The following is a 26,225-nucleotide window of genomic DNA, read 5'->3' as shown; positions in this document are numbered from 1 at the left end:
GCTATGGGCAACAGCGAGATTTGCTATTAGCTTTCAAGAGAGTGTGCTGCTGGGCTACTTTTCCATGGCCGTCGCTGTAATGCTGGGTGCTGCGGACGTCGTCACCCCAGGAAAACCGCATATAAGTGATAGCACAAGCGGTCAGATGTTACTCTTACACCAGGGGGCAATGCAGTCATATTGTGGTAGGCCTGTTGTACTGTTTAAGGGCAGCTTCACGTGAGCGTATCGACAATTGTGCCACTGTCAGACATGCGCAATACTGACTTAAAAAAAAAAAAGTTTTTCCTGTGCCAGCGCTAGGCGATGACATGGGTACCCACGACCTATCCACAATGTCAAGCAGACAGGGCACAGGTTGGACAGCTGTCATTGACTTCAATGGAAGCCGTCCGTGCGGAATGTTCCTGCACACTCGCAGTAATCGCAATTCGTTTCCTTGAGGGTGCAGGAAGAATCGATTTTCCATAGCGTGCTATGGGGTGTATTGGCTGCAGCAGCGCAGTACAGACGCCGACCGCGCATTCCGCTATACAAATCAGTTCGTTCACAGACGACCACCAATGAATCGAAGTCATGATGCCGCCGACGACTGGGCAAGGGGGCAGAGCTGACAAGGGATCTCTGGGCTCACTCGGCTGCCGTGGAGCGCTGGCCTTATTCACTGTGGTCCTAGGGGCTGCATGCTTGGTCACTTACCTGCATACATTGGGGCAGCTTCTCAGGGTTTCTTGGGCCGGTTTTATACATTAAAAAGCCAACAGTGCTTTTAATTTTGAAACATTTTAAACCCTCCTTTTGTTCCTGGCGTCGTTCATGCTGCAACCACCCATGGTAGGAAAAAAAGAAGCCCGTACCCCACGCAGGCTGCTGGAAAACCACCAAACGCACAAGAGCTACAAAGATGCCAAAACCAAAGTTCATCAGTTATAAACCAAAAGCAACAACCGGCCGCAGTTTTTGACCCGCTCAATGAAAGAAACCCCCCCCCCCCCGACAATGCAGTATCATGAATCCAGTGTTAAAGGGGTTTTTCCTGAAGGTACCTTTAAATGGGGTAATTATCACCTGAACAGCAGCTTGAAACAGCGATTTTCAGCAATAGTCGTCCTGTCTACAGCGGGGCACCAACAGGGTACTGAGCGAGAAATCACTCCGTAGGCACTTTGTTTCAGCTCACTGAACCGTAGCAGCTGGTGAGCGACTTCACGCTCGGTGGAAACACTTGTGCAATCGTTGAACAATTGCCCGTGTGCCGTGAATGGAGGACGGCGGCCAGAAGTGATCCATCATTCACTGAACGACTATTGCTCCTGTATGAAAGCACAGGTGTGATAATTGATGAGACGACCGCTGGGCACTTATGTACCCGCCCGGTGGCCCGTGTAAAGGTACCTATAGGATAGACGATAGCGGTCTGACTGCTGGGACTTAAAGCATTCCTGAGAATGGCGCATCAAGAATCCTCCGTGTGAATGGAACAGCAGCGCGCATGCATGACCACCACTCCACTTCTAGGACTGAGGCAGATGGCCGAGTCATGTGCTTGGCTGCCACCATAGTGACTAGAGCAGCAGTTCTGCATACACCTCCATGCCATTCACTAGAGCGGAGAAAAGCTGCTGCCAGAGGGGTTTGGAGCCACAATGTTCTTTTCCTGCTCCCCATGGCCAACTGACGTCAAGTGAAATAATATAGCTATTGGCCAAAAGGGCATTTGGCCAGCTTCAGCTTGGATCAGAAGTAGATCATGTGACCATAATATAATTATGGGTATATTATAGTCGTCTGAAATTGGCCAAACCCCTCATACATTCCTAGAATATCTCCATATATACGGACTCAGATAAAATGGGCTGCAACCTATTTACTGTCTTTTTTCTGCCAGACTACAACAGTAAGAAGCCTCGATATGCAGAGACGTAAAGGTAGAGTAGATGGCTCAGAGCCATAATACAGTCATGAGCACAAGTATATAGGACCGATCTTGGGCTACATCCTGCATTAGACCACAGCGCTGCAGTTGCAATTTTCCTGGTTGTCTTTAGAAACCATCAGCAAGCTTGTTGCCAGACCTCCCTACCAGTATCACGGAACGCCTATAATAGTTGTTACTGTACAGGGACTCTGACATTAGCGCAGGTTTCTCCGCTCGGTGTGAATGGCCGATTCCATCATTGCACTACATAGTGTGGGATCTGGAACAACTGACATATTAACACGGCCCTCCAGTGATTTCATTTATGACTCTTCCATTTTCTGGTCTGTAAGAATTCTTGCTCTGCTAGAAGTTACAGATACAACTATTACTCTACGGTTATGACAAACTTCCTGTTGGCAAAGAAAGAGTCATGTCCACAGGCGGATTTGATTTGCAAGATCCGCAATTCAAAGTGCCCATAGGGAAGCATTGGCATCCGCAACTGAATTTAAGCATGTGGATTTGATTTGCGGACCATTTGGTGCGGAAACCAAATCGCAGTATGCTCCATATCAGTGCGGACGGGCTCAATAGAAGTCAACGGGTGTGGACGATCCGCAACTACAATTACGGATGTACTGCAATTTTAAAGGTTAAAATCAATTGGAGGGGGGGGGGGGGTATGGGGAGGTCGCAGATTTTACTCTTCACACACTTATGGCTTTGAGTTGATAAAAAAAACAAAAAAAAAACTATGAATTTCATGGACTTTTTGGTGTTTTTATTTTCTTTCATTCCCTATAAAGGTTTGTGGAAATAGCTGGAAAAAACAAACAAAAACACGGCGTGCTAGGTTTTTTGAAAAAAAAAAAGTTATTGTTTCAGCAATGACATTTTGTCCTACTGACCAAGTGTAGTTCCATACTGCTGCTGAGCAGAAAGTGACCGGACCCCATTATAATCAGTGGGGTCCGTTTAGCTCTACGCTGTTCTGTCCTAAGACGAGCTGTTCGGCCATGGGGATTCCCCTTTTCTGCTCCCCAAATGAAGCAGATAAATGAATCCCCGCTGCAGATGTGAAAGCACCCTCTAATGATACCTAACCTCTAAAAAAAAACCCAAACACACTATGGACCTAAAACAGACAAGCAAAAGTGAGGGGGAGGGGTAAAAACCCATTGATTTCTATCAGGCAACTCATAGCCGTGCATTAGTCACATGAAAAAACACAGCATGTCCTGTTTTGGCGCGTAATATAGGCTATGGTGACTTAGCAAATGGTGAGAATACATGCGTTACATGTATATTTGCTGTGTAATGCGCAGTGACAGGGCTCGCTCACACGGGCGTACTAAGAGTCTGACCAAAGCAGAACAGAGATGAAAGTCCAAGATGTGTAGGGATCACACATCACCTATGTCTATAGGCTCCTATCTTCACCAGAACCCATGGCATGAAAACTCTCCACATGCCGTGGCGATTCGCATCCTGAAATAAAACATGTAGTCAGACAAGACTAGCAGCGAATCACTTCATTTGTAGAACAGAAAGGCAGGACAACCCTAAATGGGGGGCTGGGGGGATAGTCTCATTGGGGATAACATGACAATAGCTTCTTGCCTCCTCTGATGTTACTGGAGGCTGTACAGGAAAGATGGCAGAAAGAGGCAGGGATGTTTCCTTCTGTCCCTGCTCCCACCCTCCCCATAGTCATCTTTACTTATATAGCGCCTACATATTCCGCAGCCCTTTACAAAGCAGAGGTGCAGAAGGCTATTCACAAGCACTGTAGCAGAAATGGTGCCAAGTCCGCTAAAAGGACAAATACCCAATACCGAATTTATGTTTTTGGGAACCAATGACTGGGAGGGCAAAACTTAAAACATAAAAAAGAGGGAGCTAATCAGCGGTTTATGGGAGGCATAAATCAAATAAAACATCTTATTTGTATAGCGCCAACTTATTCCGCAGTGCTTTCAGGTAAATTACTCCACAGCAAGCTGGGTACTCATTTTACCAACCTTGGAAGGATGGAAGGCTGAGAACTACCTGAACCACCGGGGATTGAACCCGCAATCTTCAGGTCGTGACCGAGAGCTTAGGACTGCATTTCTGCTGCCTTAGGTCCAATGCCCACAGACGGATTATCGCTACAGGATTCACAGCCAGATGCCTGGCACGAATTCTGCAGCAATGACAGTCCATAGACATGCCATGTTAGAAGACGCTTCCCTGCCCACAAGCAGAATCGCAGCATGTTCTATTCTGTGTGGAAAATAGCACGAACGGCTCCCATTGCAGTCAATGGAAGCTGTCCGTCCTGCAGCGAATCGTCGCGGATCCGCGTCATCGCGCCGGATGAGACACGCCGTGGATCCTGACGGGTGAGTATAGGGTCTCTGACCAACACCAGGTCTGATTCCGCTGCAAGATTTCGCTGTCGGAATCCAACCCGGCTGTGGGCATGAGGCCTTAAAGGGGTTGTCTCGAGGAAGCAGTGAATTTTTTTTTTTGCCCAGTCCCCCTTATTCAGCATACATTACTAAGCCCCCCTGTAAATGACTTTTCTAGCCGGTTTCTACTTACAGTTCCAGCGTTTCAGCAACTTATAAAAAGTTTCCCCAAGATGGCCGCCGGCTCTTTTCCCGTCGCTTGCTGTAGCCCGACGTGCGCGCTCCCGGGACGCTACCAGCTGTGTCTCCCTGACAACCAGACGCCCCACAGCGGCCGACCGGACCCCACAACCACCGACCGGGCCTCGGGATTGAACGCGGCCGACCACGGCACACGCTCTTGGGCCAGTCACCCACCGCCAGGCCCCGGGGCCACAGCGCTACAGTCCCCCCTGCGCACACATCACCCCCGACCCCTCACTTACATGGGCGGCTTCACGGCAGGGCTGCTGGGCGGCTTCACGGCAGGGCTGCTGGGCGGCTTCACGGCAGGGCTGCTGAAGTTTCTGCACCCCTCTCTAAGAGAGGATGGTAGCAGAATGGCCGCTCCAGCGCGCTCCCGAGAAGATACAGCTCGTCTGCGCATGCGCAGAAGAGCTGTAGCGGCGAGCACGCTGAAGCGGCTCGTGCTCAGAGCAGAAGACCGGACTGCGCAAGCGCATCTAAAAAAGCAAGCCGCCAGCGAAATTAGATGGCACCATGGCGACGGGGATGCTAGCAACGGAGCAGGTAAGTGTATAACTTCTGTATGGCTCATAATTAATGCACGATGTATATTACAAAGTGCATTAATATGGCCATACAGAAGTGTATAACCCCACTTGCTGCCGCGAGACAACCCCTTTAACACTCCGCCACACAAGGCTCTACATCAACTACCTCCCTGCACAGTTGTTGGTTAGTTGATTACCTGCTTACCCCATACGATAATGAACTATTTTTTAGCGGAGGTGAACCGAAGCGACTAGTGAATGAATTCTCGCTCATCACCCATGTTTCCACAGAACGGTCGCTTACATTCTCTCTATTGAGTGACTATTTGGACAATAGTTGCCTGTGGAAAGTGCACATTAGATAAATCCGGGGTCGATTCAGAATTAATTAGTGGCAAAAATCCTCAGATGACACCGATTTCTGGCACAGATGGCCCTACAGATCTAGCATTCCCATTCGTCCAATTCAATGGTGCAAAATCTCCTTTTTTAAACAGGTCTCGCAGATATTATTTCATGCAAATTGTCAGCAAAACGATTATGGATTCTATCCCCAATGCTTTAGTCCGGCCAAAATCTACAATGTGTATTTGGTATGTATTTTATATGGAAGAATATGGACCCTGAACAAGTTTAACCCTTTGCAATCCAATTTTGGATTTAGGGTTTCCTAGGGGGCTCTCTTTCTTCCATTTTACAATGGTGCCATCTGCTGGCTAGAGCCAGTACTGCTGTATGTGACATGCTGGAGAGGACCCAGACAACAGAGCGGCCAGTAATATACAGTAAGAATACCCTGTCGGACGTCTTCAGACATCGGAACTGTACAGCCTTCAATCAGAATTTCTGAAGACGTCAGACAGTGGATTGGAAAGGGTTAAATGAGCCTTTAAGTTTGGTTATTTATTTTCGGACTGTCTGTAGCGGACCTTTTAAAAAATCTGCTGTAAATGCGGAAACATTAACATGGTTCTAACCACAGCTATTCGCCCTGTGCGGGTTTAATTCAGGAGGGATACTTACTTCATTGGGGGTATATTGAAATCCACTAATCAACAACTTATTTCCCGCATAATGTTTGCTACCCAAAAACCATCGGGGCCGCCCCCACATACTGGAGCTTAGGGGCCGCCCCCACATACTGGAGCTTAGGGGCCGCCCCCACATACTGGAGCTTAGGGGCCGCCCCCACATACTGGAGCTTAGGGGCCGCCCCCACATACTGGAGCTTAGGGGCCGCCCCCACATACTGGAGCTTAGGGGCCGCCCCCACATACTGGAGCTTGCAAGCTGATCCCACCAAACTAAGTACAATTTATGGCTGATGTTAATTCTCAACATGGCAGAAGTGGTTGGTAAACCAGCAGAACTACAACGTAGTCTCCAACAATGCCGGAGACTTCTAAGCCTATACAAAATAACTGCTTTAAAGGCCAAATAAGTTTATCACTTTATTAGGAAATACATTATACCGTATTAAAAAGGATAGAAATAAAGGGTTTTGTTGTCCTCTTGGATGTAGATCTGAAGACCAGCTATAGTCCTTTAATGGACTCTTCAAGCCGTTCACATGCTTGTGATCAATATAGGCAAACACAAAACTGGCAGTAAGAACGGTTTGAAATAAAGGAACACATCTTCTCGTTAGTCATTCATTCACACCCAACATATTCACATATTAGTCTCAATGTTGTATGGAAAAAAAAATGACACATTTTATAACCGTAGGATGTGGGGTTCTCGAAATGCCAGCAGTTTTTTTTATTATTGGAGGTATTCACTGTCCCACAAGACTTGCAGAATAGAGGAGCAAATCTCTTGGAAATGATAGGCATCAATAAACTGGAGAGAAACAAAAGTTACAAAAATAAGGCTTAAGAAGAAAGAAAAAAAAAACAAAAAAAAAACACAAGACAGGGGATCCAATCATAAGATATCTGGAGAAAGGAGGGAGTGGGGGGTAATAGCAGAGAAAGAGGGGCGGGCAACAGTGGAGAAAGAAGGAGGGGAGGCAATAGTGGAGAAAGGAGGGGGGAGCAATTGCAGAAAAAAAGGGGAGGGGCAATAGCAGAGAAAGGATGGGGGAACAGCAGAAAAAGGAGTTGAAAGTGGTGATAAAAGAATATACTGACTGTTAATTGTGTTGATTTGTGTCACTTTGCACTGGATTGGTCGCTGACCGCATGTCAGAGTCTCAGCACTCCCTGCCATACATACTGCTGCATGCAGGGATCAGGAGTTGGAGAATAAATTTACAGATTGAGGGTTGGGGGATTGGGGCGGGGGTTGACACAGCAGGTAGCACGGATGATAATGCATATGATCACTTATATAGAGCATTGAAAAACAATCATCTGAACAGGAACTGGACTTGTCCTGCATTCATATAAACATCTCATGTGGCAATCCATAAAAAAAAATATATAAAGACAAGTAGAAATCTGAGGGCTGGAAGAGAACAGGGGCAGCTGGGAAAGATGACTGGTGTTTCAAAAAGCATCATACAAAAAGACACATGCTACATAAAAAAATACTAACCCCCTTTACCATCTATATCAGACAGTACAGTTTGATGGGGTAACCAATAACATACACCAATATGCTTCAAGAATACGGTATCCGCGTCTTCCAGCAGCCTCTGAGATCAGCTTCAAAGGTTTCTTCTTTAGTATAAAAAGGATGACGCCAGCCAATGTAGTGGTACGGCCAGTTCATACATCATCCGAGTTCAGTCTTCAGTAGAACCGCTCGTCCTTGTGAAGACCAAACCCGATCCATACGAGATGCAAGCACTTATGTGCGCCATTGCTGCAATAACCGAATGGATGTGATTTGAGTCTGCACAATCAGGAACAGCCCGACTGTCTCAATATGGAAGATGCGAGGGCTGCGTGGCATGCCAGGAACGTGGCGACACGCTGCAGATTCATTTGTCTCTAGTGCATTCAAGTCTTGTGAGTCTATTGGAGAGCGCCGAGAGACCAAGTCTGTCTTCAGTGATGAGGGAAACAAGGCGGATCTCGTGCAGCACCTTATTTTAAAATGATGTGGTAGCTGTCGCTGGTTTCAGCTGTAACAAGGGTAAAAACAAAAAGACAAACATTAATGCCCATTATTATACAAAGTGATTCAATGAATACAATGTATCGTGTCCGAATTCTCTTCTGTAAAGTCTAAGGCCCAATGTCCACAGGCGCAGTTTGATTTGTGGATTCCACGCGGGGCACCTACAAATCAAGACACCCATAGGGATGCACAGGCGTCCGCAAATGCTTTAAAGCATGCGGATTTGTTTTGCAGTCAATGGAAGCGGTCCAATCCGCAGCACCCCTGCAGCTGACATTCCGGAAAAAAGCAGGAGTTTTAAAAAAAATAAATAAATACTGTGCATGCGCGCCCGCACACATCCGCAGCAAAGGAGAAGGAAGATCCGGACAGGTAAATAATTGTTCTCAGCCGCGGGAAGTGTGGGATTCTGCTGAGGGCTCCCACAGGTGGATTCCAACCCGCCCGTGGACATTGGGCCTAAGGGATTAGAGCAAAGTCTGTCATGCTTCTAGTAGTGCCTGTGCCGTCAAATGTAAATTTGCGGGTGTTTCGGCCATATCACATATGCACCTGTTACTTTATAGCTATACCTTTTTAATTTTGTGTCTTAGGCTCCATTTTTTAACTGTCTGTACAAATTTGGGAGATTAAACCTTTTTACTGAATTCTCTGTATGTGGGGCATTTCTTTTTCACTGGAAGTCTTCCCCAATACCGTAGGTCTCCCGGGGAGAGACCTCTACCATCATAAGTGCCACTGCCTATGTTTTTTTTTTTTTGCACTTTATCCCGTGAGCACCCGATCACACTTTTTTGTAAATTTATGTAACGGTGAAATTGGCTACAGATCGGCATCACTGGTGCAGATTTTAAATGCAGAAATTATGCAGATTTTCTGCTACATGTGAACATAGTTTTAGAGAAACTTTGCTCCTAGTTTACAAGGCGGCAGCTATCTGATGGGTGGGGAACTGCCCACCATTGATGCAATGCTGTCGATGAACAGGATACAATCTAATGCAGATTTGTCACAGACTTTGTAAAATCTTTTTTTGTGCCATTTTTCCGGTCCCCTCCCCTAAAAAAAATAATTTGAAATGCTTTATATACACTATTATTTAACCAGTTGTTGACACGAGCCATCCATGTACAGTGTATGTCAGTGTATGGAGCCGGCTCAGGAGCCAAGCCCACTATGTACACGGTCAATGTTGTGCTGACATCAATGGCTGGTTTGGAGACAAGTCAGATCCCTGCAGTTTACCCTGTAGATGCCGCTGTCAATGCTGAGAGCGGCATTTAAATGGTTCAACAGAGTGAAGCGGCTTCCTCCATCATCTGAAGTTTACCCCTGTGACAAACTTGCGGGTTACCATAGCAGCATGGGGCCTTGTAAAGACTCCCAGGCCTGCCAAGGATGTCTTCTTAGTAAGCCCTGCCTGTGGAAGAACTTAATAGAATACACAGTTAAAAGGGAACTTGTTACATCCCTACTGCGCTATAAACAACATTATGGTGCAGTTAGGGGGTGTGATGGGGAGCTGGGTGATGTATCTTTCATTTGCGGAAAGTCGGTGAATCAAGCCACCCATAGGGATACATGGGCGTCCGCAAATGAAATAAAGCATGCAGATTCAATTTGCGGACCTTTTGGAACAGAAAACAATTTGTAGATGCTCCATTTCAGTGCGGATCCTGCACGGACTGCTTCCATTGAGGTCAATGGAAGCCATCTGATCCACAGCCCATCCCAATTTAATTGCAGACGGGCCACGTATTCCGCAGAAAAGCAGGAGTTTAAAAAACAAACAAACAAAAAAAAAAACACACAAACTCTAATGCGCATGTGCGGCGGCATGCTGGCGGGCGCTTCCACACACATCTGCAGCAGAGAAAAAAAAGACCCAGACAGGTAAAGCAGTGTCCTCGGCCGTGGGCAGGGTCGGGTTCTGCTGTGGGCTCCCGCATGCGGAATCCGACCCGCCCGTGGACATAAGGCCTTAGCTTCTGATCCCGTGCCATCCATAAAACATAAGATTACGTCCATTTGCAGGAACCCCTTCCCAGCTAGGATGTAAGAATATATGTCCTGAGGCGGGAAGGGGTTAAACAGCACGGCTTCCTCCCGTGACTACAAGTTCAGCCATGATTTGGGCAGCATGAGGTTGGCGACAGGTTCCCTTAAAATTATGAGCTGGAAAAGTTACTGTATTAAAGGTGACTGAGGTATAAAGAGTAATAGCATGCTAATAAACCTACAAAGAAAAAGGGTATCTGAAGTATAATGTGGGAACATATAGAATGATGAAAACTAATGTACGAGTAGTGCTGATGTTCCACGGTTGACCACTAGAGGTCTACTACTACAATGACAATACACAAGCACTGCATCTAGTCTGAAGCTTATTCTGACCAGTCATTTCCAGGCTGCTGCAGCAACGCCAGGCCATCGGGCTATGAGTGAAGCATGCAAGGCCCCTAAATGATCATCATTGAATACATGCAATGTGCAAATACTGCCAACATATATTACAAAGTGGACTAATTTGATTTCTCACAATGTTTGCATCAGGTATAAAGTGCTTATCTGACTTTATGCATTATACACACTCATTGCCCAAAATAATAAAGCCCCTAGAAGGAGTTGTCGGAATCGAATGAAACGTTCTCTGTGTGATTGTAACATTGATATAAGTGATTACAATATCAGAGCAAAAGTTATTTATTGTGTAAAACTGAACAATAGAAGGGAGGCTCTAGTACCCTGCTGTACCGCCTCTAGCTTGGATACAAGATGTGATACGGCGGACATGGAGGCTCTAGTACCCTGTTGTACTGCCTCTAGCTTGGATACAAGATGTGATACGGCGGACATGGAGGCTCTAGTACCCTGCTGTACCGCCTCTAGCTTGGATACAAGATGTGATACGGCGGACATGGAGGCTCTAGTACCCTGTTGTACTGCCTCTAGCTGGGATACAAGATGTGATACGGGTGGGCATGGAGGCTCTAGTACCCTGTTGTACTGCCTCTAGCTTGGATACAAGATGTGATACGGCGGACATGGAGGCTCTAGTACCCTGCTGTACCGCCTCTAGCTTGGATACAAGATGTGATACGGCGGACATGGAGGCTCTAGTACCCTGTTGTACTGCCTCTAGCTGGGATACAAGATGTGATACGGGTGGGCATGGAGGCTCTAGTACCCTGTTGTACCGCCTCTAGCTTGGAAACTAGGTGTGACATGGGCAGACATGTAGGCACTAGTACCCTGTTGTACCGCCTCTAGCTTGGATACAAGATGTGATACGGCGGACATGGAGGCTCTAGTACCCTGTTGTACCGCCTCTAGCTTGGATACAAGATGTGATACGGGTGGGCATGGAGGCTCTAGTACCCTGTTGTACCGCCTCTAGCTTGGAAACTAGGTGTGACATGGGCAGACATGTAGGCACTAGTACCCTGTTGTACCGCCTCTAGCTTGGATACAAGATGTGATACAGGCAGGCATGGAGGTTCTAGTACCCTGCTGTACCTCCTCTAGCTGGGATACAACATGTGATACAGGTGGGTATGGAGGCTCTTGTACCATCTCTAGCTTGGATACAAGATGTGATATGGGTGGGCATGGAGGCTCTAGTAACCAGTGGTACCGCCTCTAGCTTGGAAACTAGGTGTGACATGGGCAGACATGTAGGCACTAGTACCCTGTTGTACCACCTCTAGCTTGGATACAAGATGTGATACACGTACACGGAAGTGTGACAATGTTGTGGAGGTATTCCTGTGACACCCTTTTGTGCAGCCGAGCATTATCCTACTGGAAGCAGCCATGAGAGGAACAGATGTGGCTGCAGGATGTCCTGACACATGGCAGAACTGTCATTGTCCCTCGTTCCACTACTAGGAGTGACTGGGTGCCCCCCAGACCATCACACCAGCAGTGGGGGCAGTGTGCAGCAAGGGCAGGATTGAGGCGCTCACCCCTAGGTCTCCCAGACCAACATGTCTGTCAGTGCCCAAACTAAATTTGGATTCGTCACGAAAATCAACCTTCTTCCACTCCACAGCAGTCCTGTTTTGCTGTTCAAAACACCACTGCAAACGGACTACATGTAATGGGCGATGTGAGACCAAAAGTCCTTAAGGCGACCGCATAGAAATACTTCCAACAGACATGGGAGGCCTGTAATGATGGTGCCACCTTCTCCGGATGGTGGAGAAAAAAAGTTGGAGCTGGTTGTGCTTGTCGGACAATCAGACAATCCTCTCTACTGGTGGTCTGCCGAGGGCATTCTGTGCCCGGTCGCCTTGCATCCACTGGTCCCAACACCTCCTAACAGTCTGGTAAGAACGGCCCAGGTGGCAACAAGTCGTCTATGTGACCATCCAGCTTCTCACATTCCAATAATGCGCCTTCCTTCAAACTTTTAACTGGGCAAAATCTGCATTGTAGAGCCATGTCTAGCGGTCAACAAGCGCTACACAAGTGGAAAGAGATGTCCTCTGTACACAAGTAGCCTCTAAAGAAACGGCATAGCTAGCTATTCTATGCCATTTCCTTAATACCCATTCCTCTCTATGGAAACAGCGTGGTATGGCCTACTTAGCCGTTTTCATACTCCAGGCTGCTGCATTTAGAGGGGTACTCCCTTTATAATATTAGCATGCAGCTATTAGTTTTGATCAATGTAATAACAGCTCTGAAACCCATGAATACATGTTCCAGCGCATTTCAGTTGGAGTAGAGATCTATAAAATCAACTATTAAAACTTTCGGAGAATCCCAAATTTTTAGTTTTTCTTTATTTTACAAATCTCTAAAAAAAAAAAAAAAAATTGTACTTCCTAATTACACCAAAACACGAAGAAACTGAAATACTTGGCCTACTGCAGAGTCACATTGGACAGAGTGCCCGATCTTATAAAGTACAGTGTTCTGTAATATCAGAGCCGCAGCTACTGCCAGCTAATCCGCTTTATAATCATGTGTTCATAATTGATTAACGCTGGAATTCATAATTAAACTGGCTGCAAAAAAGTGGTCTAATAAAAACCTACAGAGGGAATTGGGAAGGTGCCAGACACAACGCCTGGCTCATACCTGGCCAAACTCCTATACAGGGCTCACACACAAGCCAGTGACCTACCTTTCATTGTATCCAACACAAAGCACGACTCGTCCTGAAAATTATGAATCATCTAGTAAAAAAAAAGAAAAATAATGTTAATAAATGACTCCTGGAGACGGCACTACTGTCCGTGTACGCAGCTTGTATACAGTATAAAGTCTGGATCATTGACCACAAGCAGCGTGACGTCTATAACCATCCCCTGAGCAGTTGCAGACAACTTCTGTGTATAATGTTACAGGTAATATCCTGCATCAACATCACCGAGAGGTTTACTGGTATAAAAGCCCTGTTCTGACACCTTCTGAATCACATACAGATTGGGCGCCTGTATACCCGCTCAACCGCATGCAGATCACCACTTAATGCCAGACGGCACCTGGACTTAATATTTCAGTCTAAAGGTGCATTTACACACACACAGATAATTGCTCAAAATTCATGAGAATCTGACAGTTCTGATACTAATGGCCTAAATCAGACCTCTAGTATTTCATTGCATGTATTCAGAGAACAGCGAGTGGTCTGTTCTCCAAATACATGGCCATTGCTCTCCAGCAGGACAGCAGCTGGTAAAGAATGCTATAACTCAGCCTGGGGTCCCCATTATCTTATCGTCCTGAGGGACGAGGATTTCATGCGGACCTGAAGTCAGCGATGGACGAAAAGTGCACGATGGGCGCACATTTACACAACTGTTATCACTCAAAAGATGGCTTTTTTGTTGAAAGGGCCTTACGTGCCACCTGGCAATTAGTAGTGATCTTCATGCAGTTACAGCGATCACTGCAAGAAGTGCAGGCACCCTAAGGAAGGCCCACATGGGGCGGATGCGAACCGAAATTCTGCAGCATTTACAGTAGCAGAAAAATGGATGAAATTTTGAAAATCTCATCTACAAGCTTCGGGAATCATCAGCACAAAACCCGTGCAGAAAGTGACATGTGGTGTGGAATTCAATAGAGCAGGATTTCAATTTTATCGCCGTTTCCCCTGCAGAATTCACCTAGTCAATGAGGGGGTAAATTCCGCATAGGAGTACGGGATGAAACTAGCTTCAAAGTCTACATCAAATGGCAAGAGTTTGGAGGGAGGCAGGCTTACCGCCGGCCCCAGACATTCCTCCGTGTGGACCCAGCCTTGAAAAAGTTTTCTGGACTTTAGAAAATGATGTGAAAATGGTTTACAAGTAGTAAAATTAGTCAATAACTAATGTACTGTCTGTAGCTGAGATCCTCTGTAAGGCCGGCTTCACACAAACAGAATCTGCAGTCTGTTCCCAGGCGGAGGATCTGCAGCAAATAGCACGCATTGGAAAGCATGTACTGTCGCTTTTTTCCTTCACACTCGCTTAAAGAATTTGTGTCTTCTACGAGTAATGGAAAAATCGCACCATACTCCATTTTGCTGTGGACTCTGCAGACAGCCTCCGTTGAAGTCAATGGAGGCCATCAGATCCACAGCCCTTCTGCAATTAACACTGTGGATGGGCCGTCAGTAACTGCATCATCGCTAAGCAACAGCGTGGGAAATACAAATATTAAGTAAAAAAAAAAGAAATCTGTATTCCCTTGACCGCCTGCAAGCCTCCGTGGTCATCCACAATACAGATTTTGCAGGCACATGGGGGTCCCGGCCGGGATCACAGCTGGATTCCGCATGTTCGGGTGCAGTTGGCCTAAGTCCGTCCTGTCACGTACAGGAAATGGACACCAGGAAGATGGTGGCGTTACTGCATGTATGACCTCACATAGGCATCTCCTATCACACATATGCCTCTTATCTGCAGTGCACCTGACTTTCCCGTTCCACTAGCTCTCTGGAGGGGCAGCAGATCGTGACGAGTAGGTGAACACCACAACAGCAGAGAGGGAGTAAAAGCTGTTTCACATCTGCGATTGAACCTCTGGCAGGGAGTTCCGTTGCCAATCTGGCTGTGAATACCGGGGAGCTGGGTGGAAAGCGGACGGACCCCATTATAGTCAATAGGGTCCGCCCGGCATGGTTTGTTTCTGTCCAGAGATGGAACCATTCAGCTGCAGGGACTCCCCTTTCCTGCTCCCTGAACGGAGGAGAGCGGAATCCCCAACGCAGGTGTGAAACCTCACTACCTTACACACTGTAACAGACAGACATGGAGGCCGCTGCAAATAAAGGCAATGTTTGCAAGAAGGGTGAGGAAACATGGAAACTGTAGTCCTCCACATTAGTAGTACTATGCAGAGCAAGCCTTGCTAGCATCAAAACAAGATAATTTTTGTGGTACTTCTGTGTATTTTTGAGCGTTTTGGGCAGTGCTGACTGCACTACAAAAAAAAAAAAAAAAAAAGTTACTCACCGATTCCCTGGCGCTCCTTTCCGAGGTTGCAGGAACTTGTTACCCTGGCGCTCCTTTCCGAGGTTGCAGGAACTTGTTAGAGGATCTTTTGGTAGTGACGGGGTTTGAAGAACCCGCCTCCAGCAAGAGATAGCTCTGATTGGCTAATCCAGTGCCAATCACAGCCAGCACTGGATGCACCAATCACAGCAATTCAATGAATGAATGGCTCGCGGCTCAGTCAATCAGCGCAATCTCTTGCTGAAGGTGTGGTCTTGAGACCCTGTTACCAGCAAGAGTTACTCTGCAGGCACAGACAACTGCCTGGAAGCCTGCAGGGACGGCGCCTACTAGGGGAGCATTTGATTTTTTTTCAGCTTCCTTGGCTGCGTTATCAGCTGTGCTGAAAACTCAGTAAATGCAGCGTTTGAAAACACTGCGTTTACTGCAAACGCCTGTGTGAGGGAGGCCCTGGGGTGGCAAATTTTTTTTACTACAAAGCCGTACTAATAAGCTGGCCTAGGAAGCACAATAGTGATTTTAAAGCATCCACAGAAAGATTACAGAGTTCAACGTTCTCATCTATTAGCCTTGCAAGTTAGCAGGGTGTAAAGTGATAAAATAACCTTCAATATACATTAGTTTTCTTTCATAGCAGCTTCAATGGGGGTTTAGGAGACATACATGCAATACTTTATACTCAACGCTCCAGTAAAGTTCATGGTCAAAAAGAATCTCTATACAGACTACTGGAAACCATATACAAATTCTCGGTTAGTTTTGTCTTCTTGTAAGCCTCTACAGATAAGACGCCAGCTTTATCTTCTTACAGTTACTGTTCTTACAAAGCAGATAACCAAGAAAGTCAGATTTTTTCTTTTGTTTTCGAACATACTGGGGTGTAAGTCTGTTTATCTCCAATGGAATAATGTGTCTATAGGGAGCTTCTACTAGAAGTCTCCAACATACACATTGCACAGGCACACATTACATTCTCATTAAAATAGTATGGTTTATAAAAAATAAAAAAAAAAGATCTCAAAAGTGCCTTAATGATATGTGAGTATACTGACCGCATTTGATCTGTATCACACATTTGAACAGTGTTACTGCATTTCAATAGGGCTCTGCATACTACCATGGTGGTAAAGGCATGCCCACATACTGCAGTGTTTCTCATTAGCCCATGCAGAGCCTTTATCTAGCATATAAAAGTGTTTCCAAGGGCATTCACAGCCGTTCAGTAAATAATTGTGACTTAAATTAGCAGTGAAAAATTAGGGAAAAAACACAAACTTTTTTTTCACAACAGTTTAACATAACAGAAAAAAACCACTAATAGCAAATTAATATAAAAATGCAAGGAAAAAAAAAAATCCTACTTGCAGGATGAAAAACACAAGGAACTAAGCCAATTATAGCTGTGTAACCAACAATGCAAATGTGTGTGCGGTTATTGGATGGTTATCAGTGAGGCTTGTGGGAAAAGTGCACAAAACAGTGTCCCCACACAAGAAATCACTGTAAGATTTTATATATATATATATATATATATATATATATATATATATATATATATATATATATATATATATATATATATATATATATATATATATATATATATATATATATATATATTTTTTTTTTTTTTTTTTTTAACATGGAAACCTATGGGAGACTAGCACTACTGTAGGCCTACATAGCAGCATATGAGGTACAGGTCAGGAAATTATCTGCAGCATACTTTAGATATACATTGCGAACGCAGTGTGAAGAGACCCTTAGGGTGCTTTTACATGGGACGATCTGTCGGGCAACAGACGCCCAAAAGGCTGATTCCAGCGATCATGATCCTGTGCTTTTACACGATCAAGCCTCCCTGAATTGTGCTAGAGAGCCATAAGTGAACAACAGCCTGTTTACACGACACAATAAGTCGTTCGGTCTTCTGCACACCGAAACTGAATGAGGAATGAGGAGCGAACGCCTTCTCAGTTGCTGGATGCATTTACACTGACTGATAATCGTTCCAATTCCCGTTGGAACGCATGAATCCGAATGATAATCGTTCCGTGTAAAAGCACCTTCGCTTGTAAAGTCACTCAATCAGGCGATAAGCTCCATAGTTCATGTGTGTGAGCGACTTACCTCATCACTTATAAGAACATGAATACCTGTGGGCCCCTGTTTGTAAATCTGGTTAATTTGATGAGGAGAAATGTTGAAAAGTTGAGCTAGCTTTTCAGTGAGTTCCAGAGACGTCAGCTCCTCCAGGTAGATGGCATGATACACTATTGGGGGAGAAGAGGAGGAGAAGGTAATATAGACAATCGCTTCTACCCAACTACATGCATCCAGCATTACTGATAGAAGGCTAAGCAATTGTGGTAAACTATTGTGCAGTGTTACTATTTGGGTCTAACCAGAACGGTAACCGGCTTTGGCTCTCAGTCACGGGTCATCACTGCACTATCCTAAGTAATATCTGTTACCATAAAAAGCACCATTTCCAGGCTCTCCATTTTCATGCTTCTGCTGCTGATGTTCCCTTAGCTGCTGTGACTCTTGGCATACGTATATTGTGAGTCTTGGTCGTACCACCCTAGAGGGTAGAGGGAAGAAAGAAATTAATGCTCGTGGCCAACATTCACTCCCTATCCTCTAGCAGCAAACTGGTGGCCCTTCCGAGGAAGACTCCAACACAATGCTACTGCAGTTCTGGTAAAGTCTACCAATTATCGGTTGATAGAGGGAAGGTCCGACACCTCCCAAGTATCAGAACGAAGTATCAAGCACTGTAGCCTCCTTTACCAAGACAGGGCAGCTCTTCCATAAGTGCCACTGTGCCTGGCACAGCACTCAGCCCTCATCGTTCTGATGATTGGTACGGTTAAGGGGTCGGGCTTCCCCCATTATACAATTTTGAAAAAAAATCTGGGGGTTCATCTAAAAACGTAGAGAACAAGCCATGCGGAAACCTAACTAAAGCACCATAAATCTAATGTGCTGAAAATGTCATCAGTGCTTCCGTCCTGGAAGACTTAAAGGGAATCTGTCATCAGGAAAAGACCTATTCTATTAATTAGGTTTTAAAACATTTTTAAAGAATTTCAAAATTCTAAAAGTATTGCACTTTTCATGCTGATCACTAAGCCAATTAATAGCCTTATAGTTCCTGTTCTGTAGAGAAAACTTTTCAGCAATCATCTAAATATCAGAGGCAGGAATACAATAAATGGTGGCACCTAAAAATAGAGAACACAGGATCTATCACTAAAAATAGGTGAATGTCACAGCGGACCTCCTCCACTTAACTTGAATGACCATCTTTGTAGAGGTCAGAACATGCTGATGGTGCCCCCACACCGGGATATATGACCGCTGGAGCTAATCGCCCGCTGAAGTGAGCTGTGATTAGCTGCAGTAACCCCATGTCCCTGGTGTCTGGACATCATCGCCGTCACTGCAGCAGCGATTGCAGACCAGTGGGGAATCAGGCACCATTCTCATCTGAACGAACGGCCCGCTAAGTCGTTCGCAGTTGTTCGTGCAGAAGGTAGATCGTTGAGAATTGTTCAGTACTTCACATTTCCATATGAAACACCGAGCGGGGAGCGTTTGAACATAACGAGATCAAAGCGATCCAACGATTATTTTTATTCCAGCTAAAACTGAGCAACAAATCGAAAAACGAACGATGGCTCCCGTTTAGACTTAACGATTAAGGCGCACTTTCCTTCATTTAAGCTAATTACTAGTGACAATCGTTGTATAAAATAAGCCTTAAGGCTGTAGGTCAGTACAATATCTTAATAGGCGCTTTTAACCCATTAACAACCGCTCATATGTCTGTTGATGGCGGCCGTTAAGGGGCTTTAGTCTGCAGCGCCGTCTTTTGACCCTTTGTGTTTAACCCTTGACACGCTACGACCGTGGCATGTAAAAGGCTAACAGAGAGAGGGGGTTGTGGCACCCGGAGGTATGGATATAGCCACTGGGTCAGCCAGCTGTGGTGGAATACGAGGCTCAGCACTGGCTGACCTCCCAGGCTTTTCTAATGCACTACGGTACGGATGTATAGCAGTGCGTTAGTAGAGTGATAAAAGGTGCTGATAACCGAGTCCCTTAGTGGGACACAAATAACAAAAGTTCAAAAAAATAATTTAAATTAAAAAATACAGTCAAAACCTAACCTTTCCCCTTACTGTGTCAAAAAAATAAATAAAATAAAAAACACACATGTGGTATCGCTGCATTTGTAATAAAATCAGAGATAAAAGTTAGTACATTATTTAATTCGCACTGTACACACCAATAAAAAAAACAAAAAAAAAAACAACAAAAAAAAACATGGTGAAAATAGGTAATGTTGCATATCTCACATAACAAAAAACAGAGTAGAAAGTGATCAAGTTGTTGTATGAATCAACAAATAGTATTATAAAGTACAACCTGCAAGAAAAAAAAAAAAATCCTTACACAGCGCTGTTGACCAAAAAAAAAAAAAAAAAGGAGAAAAATGTTAGGGGGTCTTTGAATGTTGAAAAAAAAACCCCACTGTAATTGTACCAGCCTGCAAGATTTATTTACCATATCATTTATATTGCACGGTGATCGCCGTTCAAAAGAATAAAAGACTAAAATTTAGATTCTTTATTAAAAATATTTTCTTAAAAACCTGAATGGGCTGACACACATACAAAAGACAAAAGGATCCAGAGGTTATCCTTATCACGATACTAGCCTCCACCTTAGTGGGGGACCACATGATAGTATCTGAACTATCTTTATACCTTTGGTTTATTACGACCAAGCAAGTGCTGTACTACTGACTGTCTGTTTAATCCAGGCTCCTGATGAACCACAACTCCAATTGTGGGAAAATGCGTCGAGCTTCTTCTATCCAAATACTCCCATTGTGGTTTCCTATTTATAGGGGTCCTCACTGTGGGAAGAGCTTTTCCTCTCTTTTTTCATCCATTTAAAAGAGCCTGAGACACTGCTATATCTAACTGGACAATATTTCTGAGATGACCTCTAGCAGATCAATATGCAGCAATTTACTGCACTTTTGAAGGCGTAATATACCATACATTTTGGCTGTTCTCCACATTCTCTACCAGTTTTGAACTGACTAGGATTTTTCTACCTTTCTTTGGTAGCACTTATTCATTACTTAGCCTTCTATAAGTCCGCCACTAAAGGTGGAGGCTAGTATCGTCATAAGGATAACCTCTGGATCCTTTTGTCTTTTGTATGTGTGTCAGCCCATTCATGTTTTTAAGAAAATATCTTTAATAAAGAATCTAAATTTTAGTCTGTAACTGTGAAAAGGGCTTAACCTGATTTCTATAGACTTTTCCGTCTCTGTGACAAGTAAAAAAAATAAAAAATGCTAGAATTGTAGATTTGGTTAATCTTGCCCATAGAAAAAAAATGGGATAAAAAGCAACCAAAATGTTATACGTTCCAAAAAATTGGATAAATGAATGGAATTCATCCTGCAGAAAACAAGCCCTTCTAGAGTTCCGTGGGTGGAAAAATAGGCCATTAAAAAATACAACTCATTTTGCAAAAAACGAGCTCTTATATGGCTGTGCTGACGGAAAAATGATAAAGTTATGGTTCCTGGAATGGGACGATGGTCATTAAGGCGCCAACAGGCTTCATCCCCAAGGGGTTAGTAATAGCCAGAGGAAAGCACATAAAAGTGTAGATAGAGCTGCTGTAAGCCAGGGACATGGCCTCACCTCCCTTTCAGTGCATTGAAGAGCCGGATCCCATCAGCAGGGCCACAGATCTGAATGACATCATCCCTAGTTAGCTTTAATAAATCTGCACCTGAAACAAATGGAGAATATGAGGTTGGCTTCACATCAGCAACAAGAGATCTTAGTCTAATCCTACAACGTGATCCATCATCTACAAAACCTAGAGCTAGACGAAAAAGGACTAAAAATCCAGAAACCACCCCAAAACAATTCTGGTGGTTGGTGAAGCACTGCTAATTAGGAAACCAACATTTATGGAGGAAATTATATATTTTAAGCATTCCACCTAACAGACCCCATTATACCCGTTTCCAACAATCCCATTAATTTAATGCCTGCAAAACGGTCTAGTCAAGAACTGGGACTTGAGGACCCTCATTCTTAGAAGTGGGTGGTCTCAGGTCACAGCCTCATCGGTCATAGTTTTATAACCTCTTCAACTGACAGTAGGCATGTGACAAACCCTTTACTCTCCCAGTTCCTACATCAAGTCCTATTTATCTGTAAGTCTGGCGCTGTGGAGCTCTCTGTCCTATTGGCCTTTGTCTAAGTAATTCCTCAGAAAATCAAGTGATTGTTTCATGCAGGTGACAGATGTCACACAACATCCCAAATATCTACATTAGGACTTTTGATAATTAAGGTTTTTGGAAGGTGGGAGATGGACCCTAGAGCCCACTAAAGCAAGAATTGTGCTATGCAGGAAAATACTAAACGCACACTTCTGATTGGTCAGTTACAGGCGACATTGCTCTAGTTATATACAGAGCTCCCGACATGGAGAAGGGCTTTAAGCTCGAGAAGGCATCTCAGATATTTACTATCCGAAAGCCATCTGACCACGTACAGGGGGTGGACAAAAATATGGAAACGTCATACAAAATGCATGCCTTAAATTTCATGGGATTATAAACCATATTTCAATAAGACCTGTAGAGACCGATTTTAAGTGGAGGTAATAGGACACCGATGCTGCCGGGCAGAAGTGAACATCTGTCCGAGCAGCAAAGTTCAATTGGTTGGGGGTTTGAGTCACTTGGCTGCTGTTACCAGATGGCAACCAAAACCACTCAGAGCAGGGCAAGAGGTGAAGTAAACACAAATTTGGCAGGAAAGCTCTCAGCCAAACAGGGGTCAAAAAGGAAGCTCAGTACTAATGATTAAAATCATTTTAATTCCGTATGCATTTCGTATGGTGTTTCCATATTTTTGTCCACCCCTTGTATATGAAAAATGTGGGCAAAAACTGTATTTTCACTCTAAACTGCACATCACTAAGTACTCAAAAGAAAAAAAAAAACTGGCCGTGGAGGGACTAAGTGTGACCTTCGTGCTGTAGAGCTTCTAAGTCTTCCTACGCCTAGCTTTATTTTCTCTCTACTGAAGTGGCCACAAGGTCCTTCAAGGAACTTCTCTGAGAACCTAAGTAAATGACAATTTCCTGTAGTATGAACAGAATATAATCCCTGCAGCACAATGATTAAACTAGCCAACCTAGGACGGATGAGGGATTTTTAACAAAAATGTAATAAAAATATAAAGTGCTGTGGTTCGTGAGGCTTAACACAGAAATAAAACAAGAGAGAATATCAAAGTCTAGAAGTGTAGAAAGAGATTTGGTTGGATCAGCTAAGCAAATGTGTGTTCCAAAGCTGGACAGTTCGGATTCTGTATACTTCTGAGTGAACACAATGAGCATAAAAAAAAGTAGCTGCCTGGATACGCTTCTACAAACTGGTGCATTACGGCAGACGAGAGCCTAGAGCTAGCCGCTGGCTACATTTCATCAAGTGGAGCTCCAAAAACGGTTACATTGGATTCTCCTAAAATGCCACATGCCGGATACATGCCAGATCAACAAGAATGTAGCCCAACCTTACGGACTACATCGCACCCTTCAGAAAACGTATAGCCCAATAAGTAGGTTTCCATATCTGAAGTCTGGTAGAGGTGCTTTTTATGACCACTACAGCCCTGGCAGGAGAAACTATACACTGTACAAACATGAAGTTAATAGGGTTTGGGGGGGGTAATAGGCTGAACTGGATGGTCATGTGTCTTTTTTTGGCCTTACATACTATGTTACTATGCATTCTGAACCTTTAAATATTAAGATCATTCAAATACCCTGCTCCCAATATGATGGAGCTTCGCTATATCCTTATACCAGCAGTAAACCATCAGGGAAGTTTAGGGTTACATAGCAAAAACACAATGCCAGATCATAGCCAGGAGCTTAGGAGAAAGTTAGAGCGCAGATGTGCCATCTTTATTAAAGGGCCACTCAGGTGAATTTTTCTCATTCATCATCTAACTAGTCTGTATGTATGTATGTATGTATGTATGTATGTATGTATGTATGTATGTATGTATCTCTTTTCTATCTCAAACTTCCTGTACTCCTCCTCTTCAGGTGGGTCATGTGACCTTGTTCTGAAAACTTGACTTACTTGGCTTCATGTTCTCTCAAGGAGTCAGTATTTCAGTCCACATCATTCCTGTGTGATATCGCATGGACTCGATCACACTCACTCTTCATGAGGTGGGGGTGGGGACCATAGAAACTCGTACTGCTGATTAGAGGCTCCTGCCACACAGTTATAATGAAGGAGATCACAGCTCCTCTCCCTGACTGTATTCTTATAGTCTGTAGTTTATTTAGGTGAATGTAGACTACAGAAAGGAATGGCAGTGTCCTCCTAGCAGGCTGATCTAGTACAGGTTCTAGCTGTTATCTTGTGCTAAAATCTCATGGGATTGCTAGTAAAGCATAGATGAAAAGGCAGGAAGAAATCCTCAAAAAAAACCAAAAAAAACCCAAAAACCCACAGTTAAGGCCTGATAAGTATCGGACAGGAGGCCGCACTGCATGGAAGTGACTGCAATATACACAGGAGACGTCCAGTGTATGACAGCCATTCAATTCAAGGTCAAGGATTGAAAAATGTGTTCTTTTCACCCAAGTGGCACTTTAAAGATTGTAATAAGTCGGGCAAATATGGCACACACTAAAAAATGGTTAAAATGTTTTTAAACTACTTCTTATGAGAAGCATAAAATTCCCTGTCTTTTATAAAAGCCAACCTATATCCGCGGAACAATCCCACTATGTCAAGAGGAAAGTGCCTGCTGTCTCTAAGCCACAGCTGGCAGCTACGACTAACAGGCGCCGCTTCTGCTTACACTAGAGTGCACCCAGTTTGACGATTATTTCAGTGTTCGCCTTTCCGCCCAGAAAGCAGCATTTTCCATGCTCAGTCGTTTTTCACTCATGTGGGAGAGAAGTATACGCAAGTGTATGGAGCTGGGGAGGGAGAGAAAGTAGGTTGCAGGTTGAGGGAATGTCAAACAGCACTGCATTAACACTTTTCCTCCTAGGGAGTTACCTGAGAAATTTGTGAATAGCCGCGAGAATGCAGCAAATCTATTTCTATGTAGCCACTGTTGTGCCTCCTGAGGGGTTGATGTAGACAAGAGGTTCTACAAGAGAAATGCATAAAGAGAGCTCCACAAAACTCCATTCTGTACATTATGTAACAAATCAGTGTCTCACTGAGAAGGGCATTTCCTCTTCTAGAAGACTGTGCTTCACCTACAGTGAGGTTCCCGTGTGTGCCGTCACACCGTTAACTACTTCTCGCTAAATGGAATATGCAAATTGTGCAATAACCCATAACTAGTATATAAATACAGTGGTGAGCAAAGCAGAAGCCCCGACGGCCCTACCACCATGCATGTGTCTTTAAGACAGGATCTCCATATGTCGATAACGTATATGGGCCCGCTTCTCTGGGTATTTCAGTAGATGACACATGAACAGTACTAGGGCACAAAAACTGCTAGTTTGCTCATTAAATCAAATTTAGTAATCTGTCCACTGGGCAAGTATAAGACCTTTAATAAACCTGCCTCTAGAGGAAAAAAAAAAAGTTTTATACTACTTGTACATGCCATCGATTGTAAGGCAAGACCCATTGTGGTATAAACATAAAATGTACCTTCATCCAAGGAGCTTTAATGCAACAAATCTATCAGAATTGTCATCCTGAAATAGATGGTGGCTATAAATGTATAGAGGTGGACAAGCTGTACTATAATCGCTCACGCATACGGAGGTCTATTAGTTATCCCACAGTAGGAACCTATTTGGGGGACTTAACCAAAAACATTTCACATAAAATAACTACAAATACATTAGTCATAAAAAACAAACAAACAAAAAAAAACACATAAGTAAAACATTGATTAGGCCTTTTTTCATAGTGCATCCTTACTCTATGTGTGCCATGTGTGTAAGGATGCTCCTAGCACGTATCATGAACCTCCATAATCTCAGTGGTTTCCATTTTTGCTATGTATATATATATATATTTTCTTTTTTACAGTGACAGTCTATGGGTTACGGATGGCATTAGGGCTGTATTTTGATAATATGCGAGTTGCACCGTTTTCTGGTGTAACTCGCATCGGACAGCACATGGCCCAATATTTTGGGACATGGCACATTACATGTGCTATTCTCTTCCATGAAAATGCACATGAATAGGACATGCAGAGATTTCTTTCACATTGATGATTGGTCCGTGTGAAAGAACATATGTGAGAAAAGCCTAATAGGCTATTGTAGGGCAGTGTGTTGTCCATGCAATACACAGACTGCACACAGTCCAACAATAGGTTTGTCTAAATGGGTCCTAAGTGGAATCTGTTAATCACCTACATAGAAATTCTCCTGACAAAAACCCAGGACGCACATTAAGCGCTGCTGCAGACGACCGTGACGGCTTGACCCTCATGAGAGAGCATGACGTAATTGTGCTCTGAATGGAGCGCCATCACGTCATCTTGCGAGTAGATCCCGGCTTCTT

The 26,225-nt window shown here is 44.3% G+C and overlaps 1 protein-coding gene across 2 annotated transcripts in view; it reads right to left on the bottom strand.

The window, feature by feature from the left end:
- Positions 1-6,525: 6,525 nt before the first annotated feature.
- The window catches only part of TFCP2 (transcription factor CP2), a 60,178-nt gene continuing 40,478 nt past the window's right edge, over positions 6,526-26,225 (bottom strand). Inside the window, exons 10-15 of one of the 2 annotated variants that reach the window (XM_066584376.1) lie at positions 24,744-24,837; positions 21,337-21,427; positions 18,091-18,188; positions 17,735-17,877; positions 13,285-13,336; positions 6,526-8,157 (exon numbers count right to left, since the gene is read on the bottom strand). In XM_066584376.1, the coding sequence (XP_066440473.1) occupies positions 8,120-8,157; positions 13,285-13,336; positions 17,735-17,877; positions 18,091-18,188; positions 21,337-21,427; positions 24,744-24,837 (516 nt within the window). In that variant the 3' untranslated portion in view covers positions 6,526-8,119. Of the gene's footprint in view, positions 8,158-13,284; positions 13,337-17,734; positions 17,878-18,078; positions 18,189-21,336; positions 21,428-24,743; positions 24,838-26,225 lie in introns of both variants that reach the window. The other variant, XM_066584375.1, reaches the window with a different exon arrangement.

Source organism: Eleutherodactylus coqui, chromosome 1 (assembly GCF_035609145.1).
Source record: "Eleutherodactylus coqui strain aEleCoq1 chromosome 1, aEleCoq1.hap1, whole genome shotgun sequence".
Taxonomy (NCBI): domain Eukaryota; kingdom Metazoa; phylum Chordata; class Amphibia; order Anura; family Eleutherodactylidae; genus Eleutherodactylus; species Eleutherodactylus coqui.
This window is presented reverse-complemented; position numbering and strand designations above follow the sequence as displayed.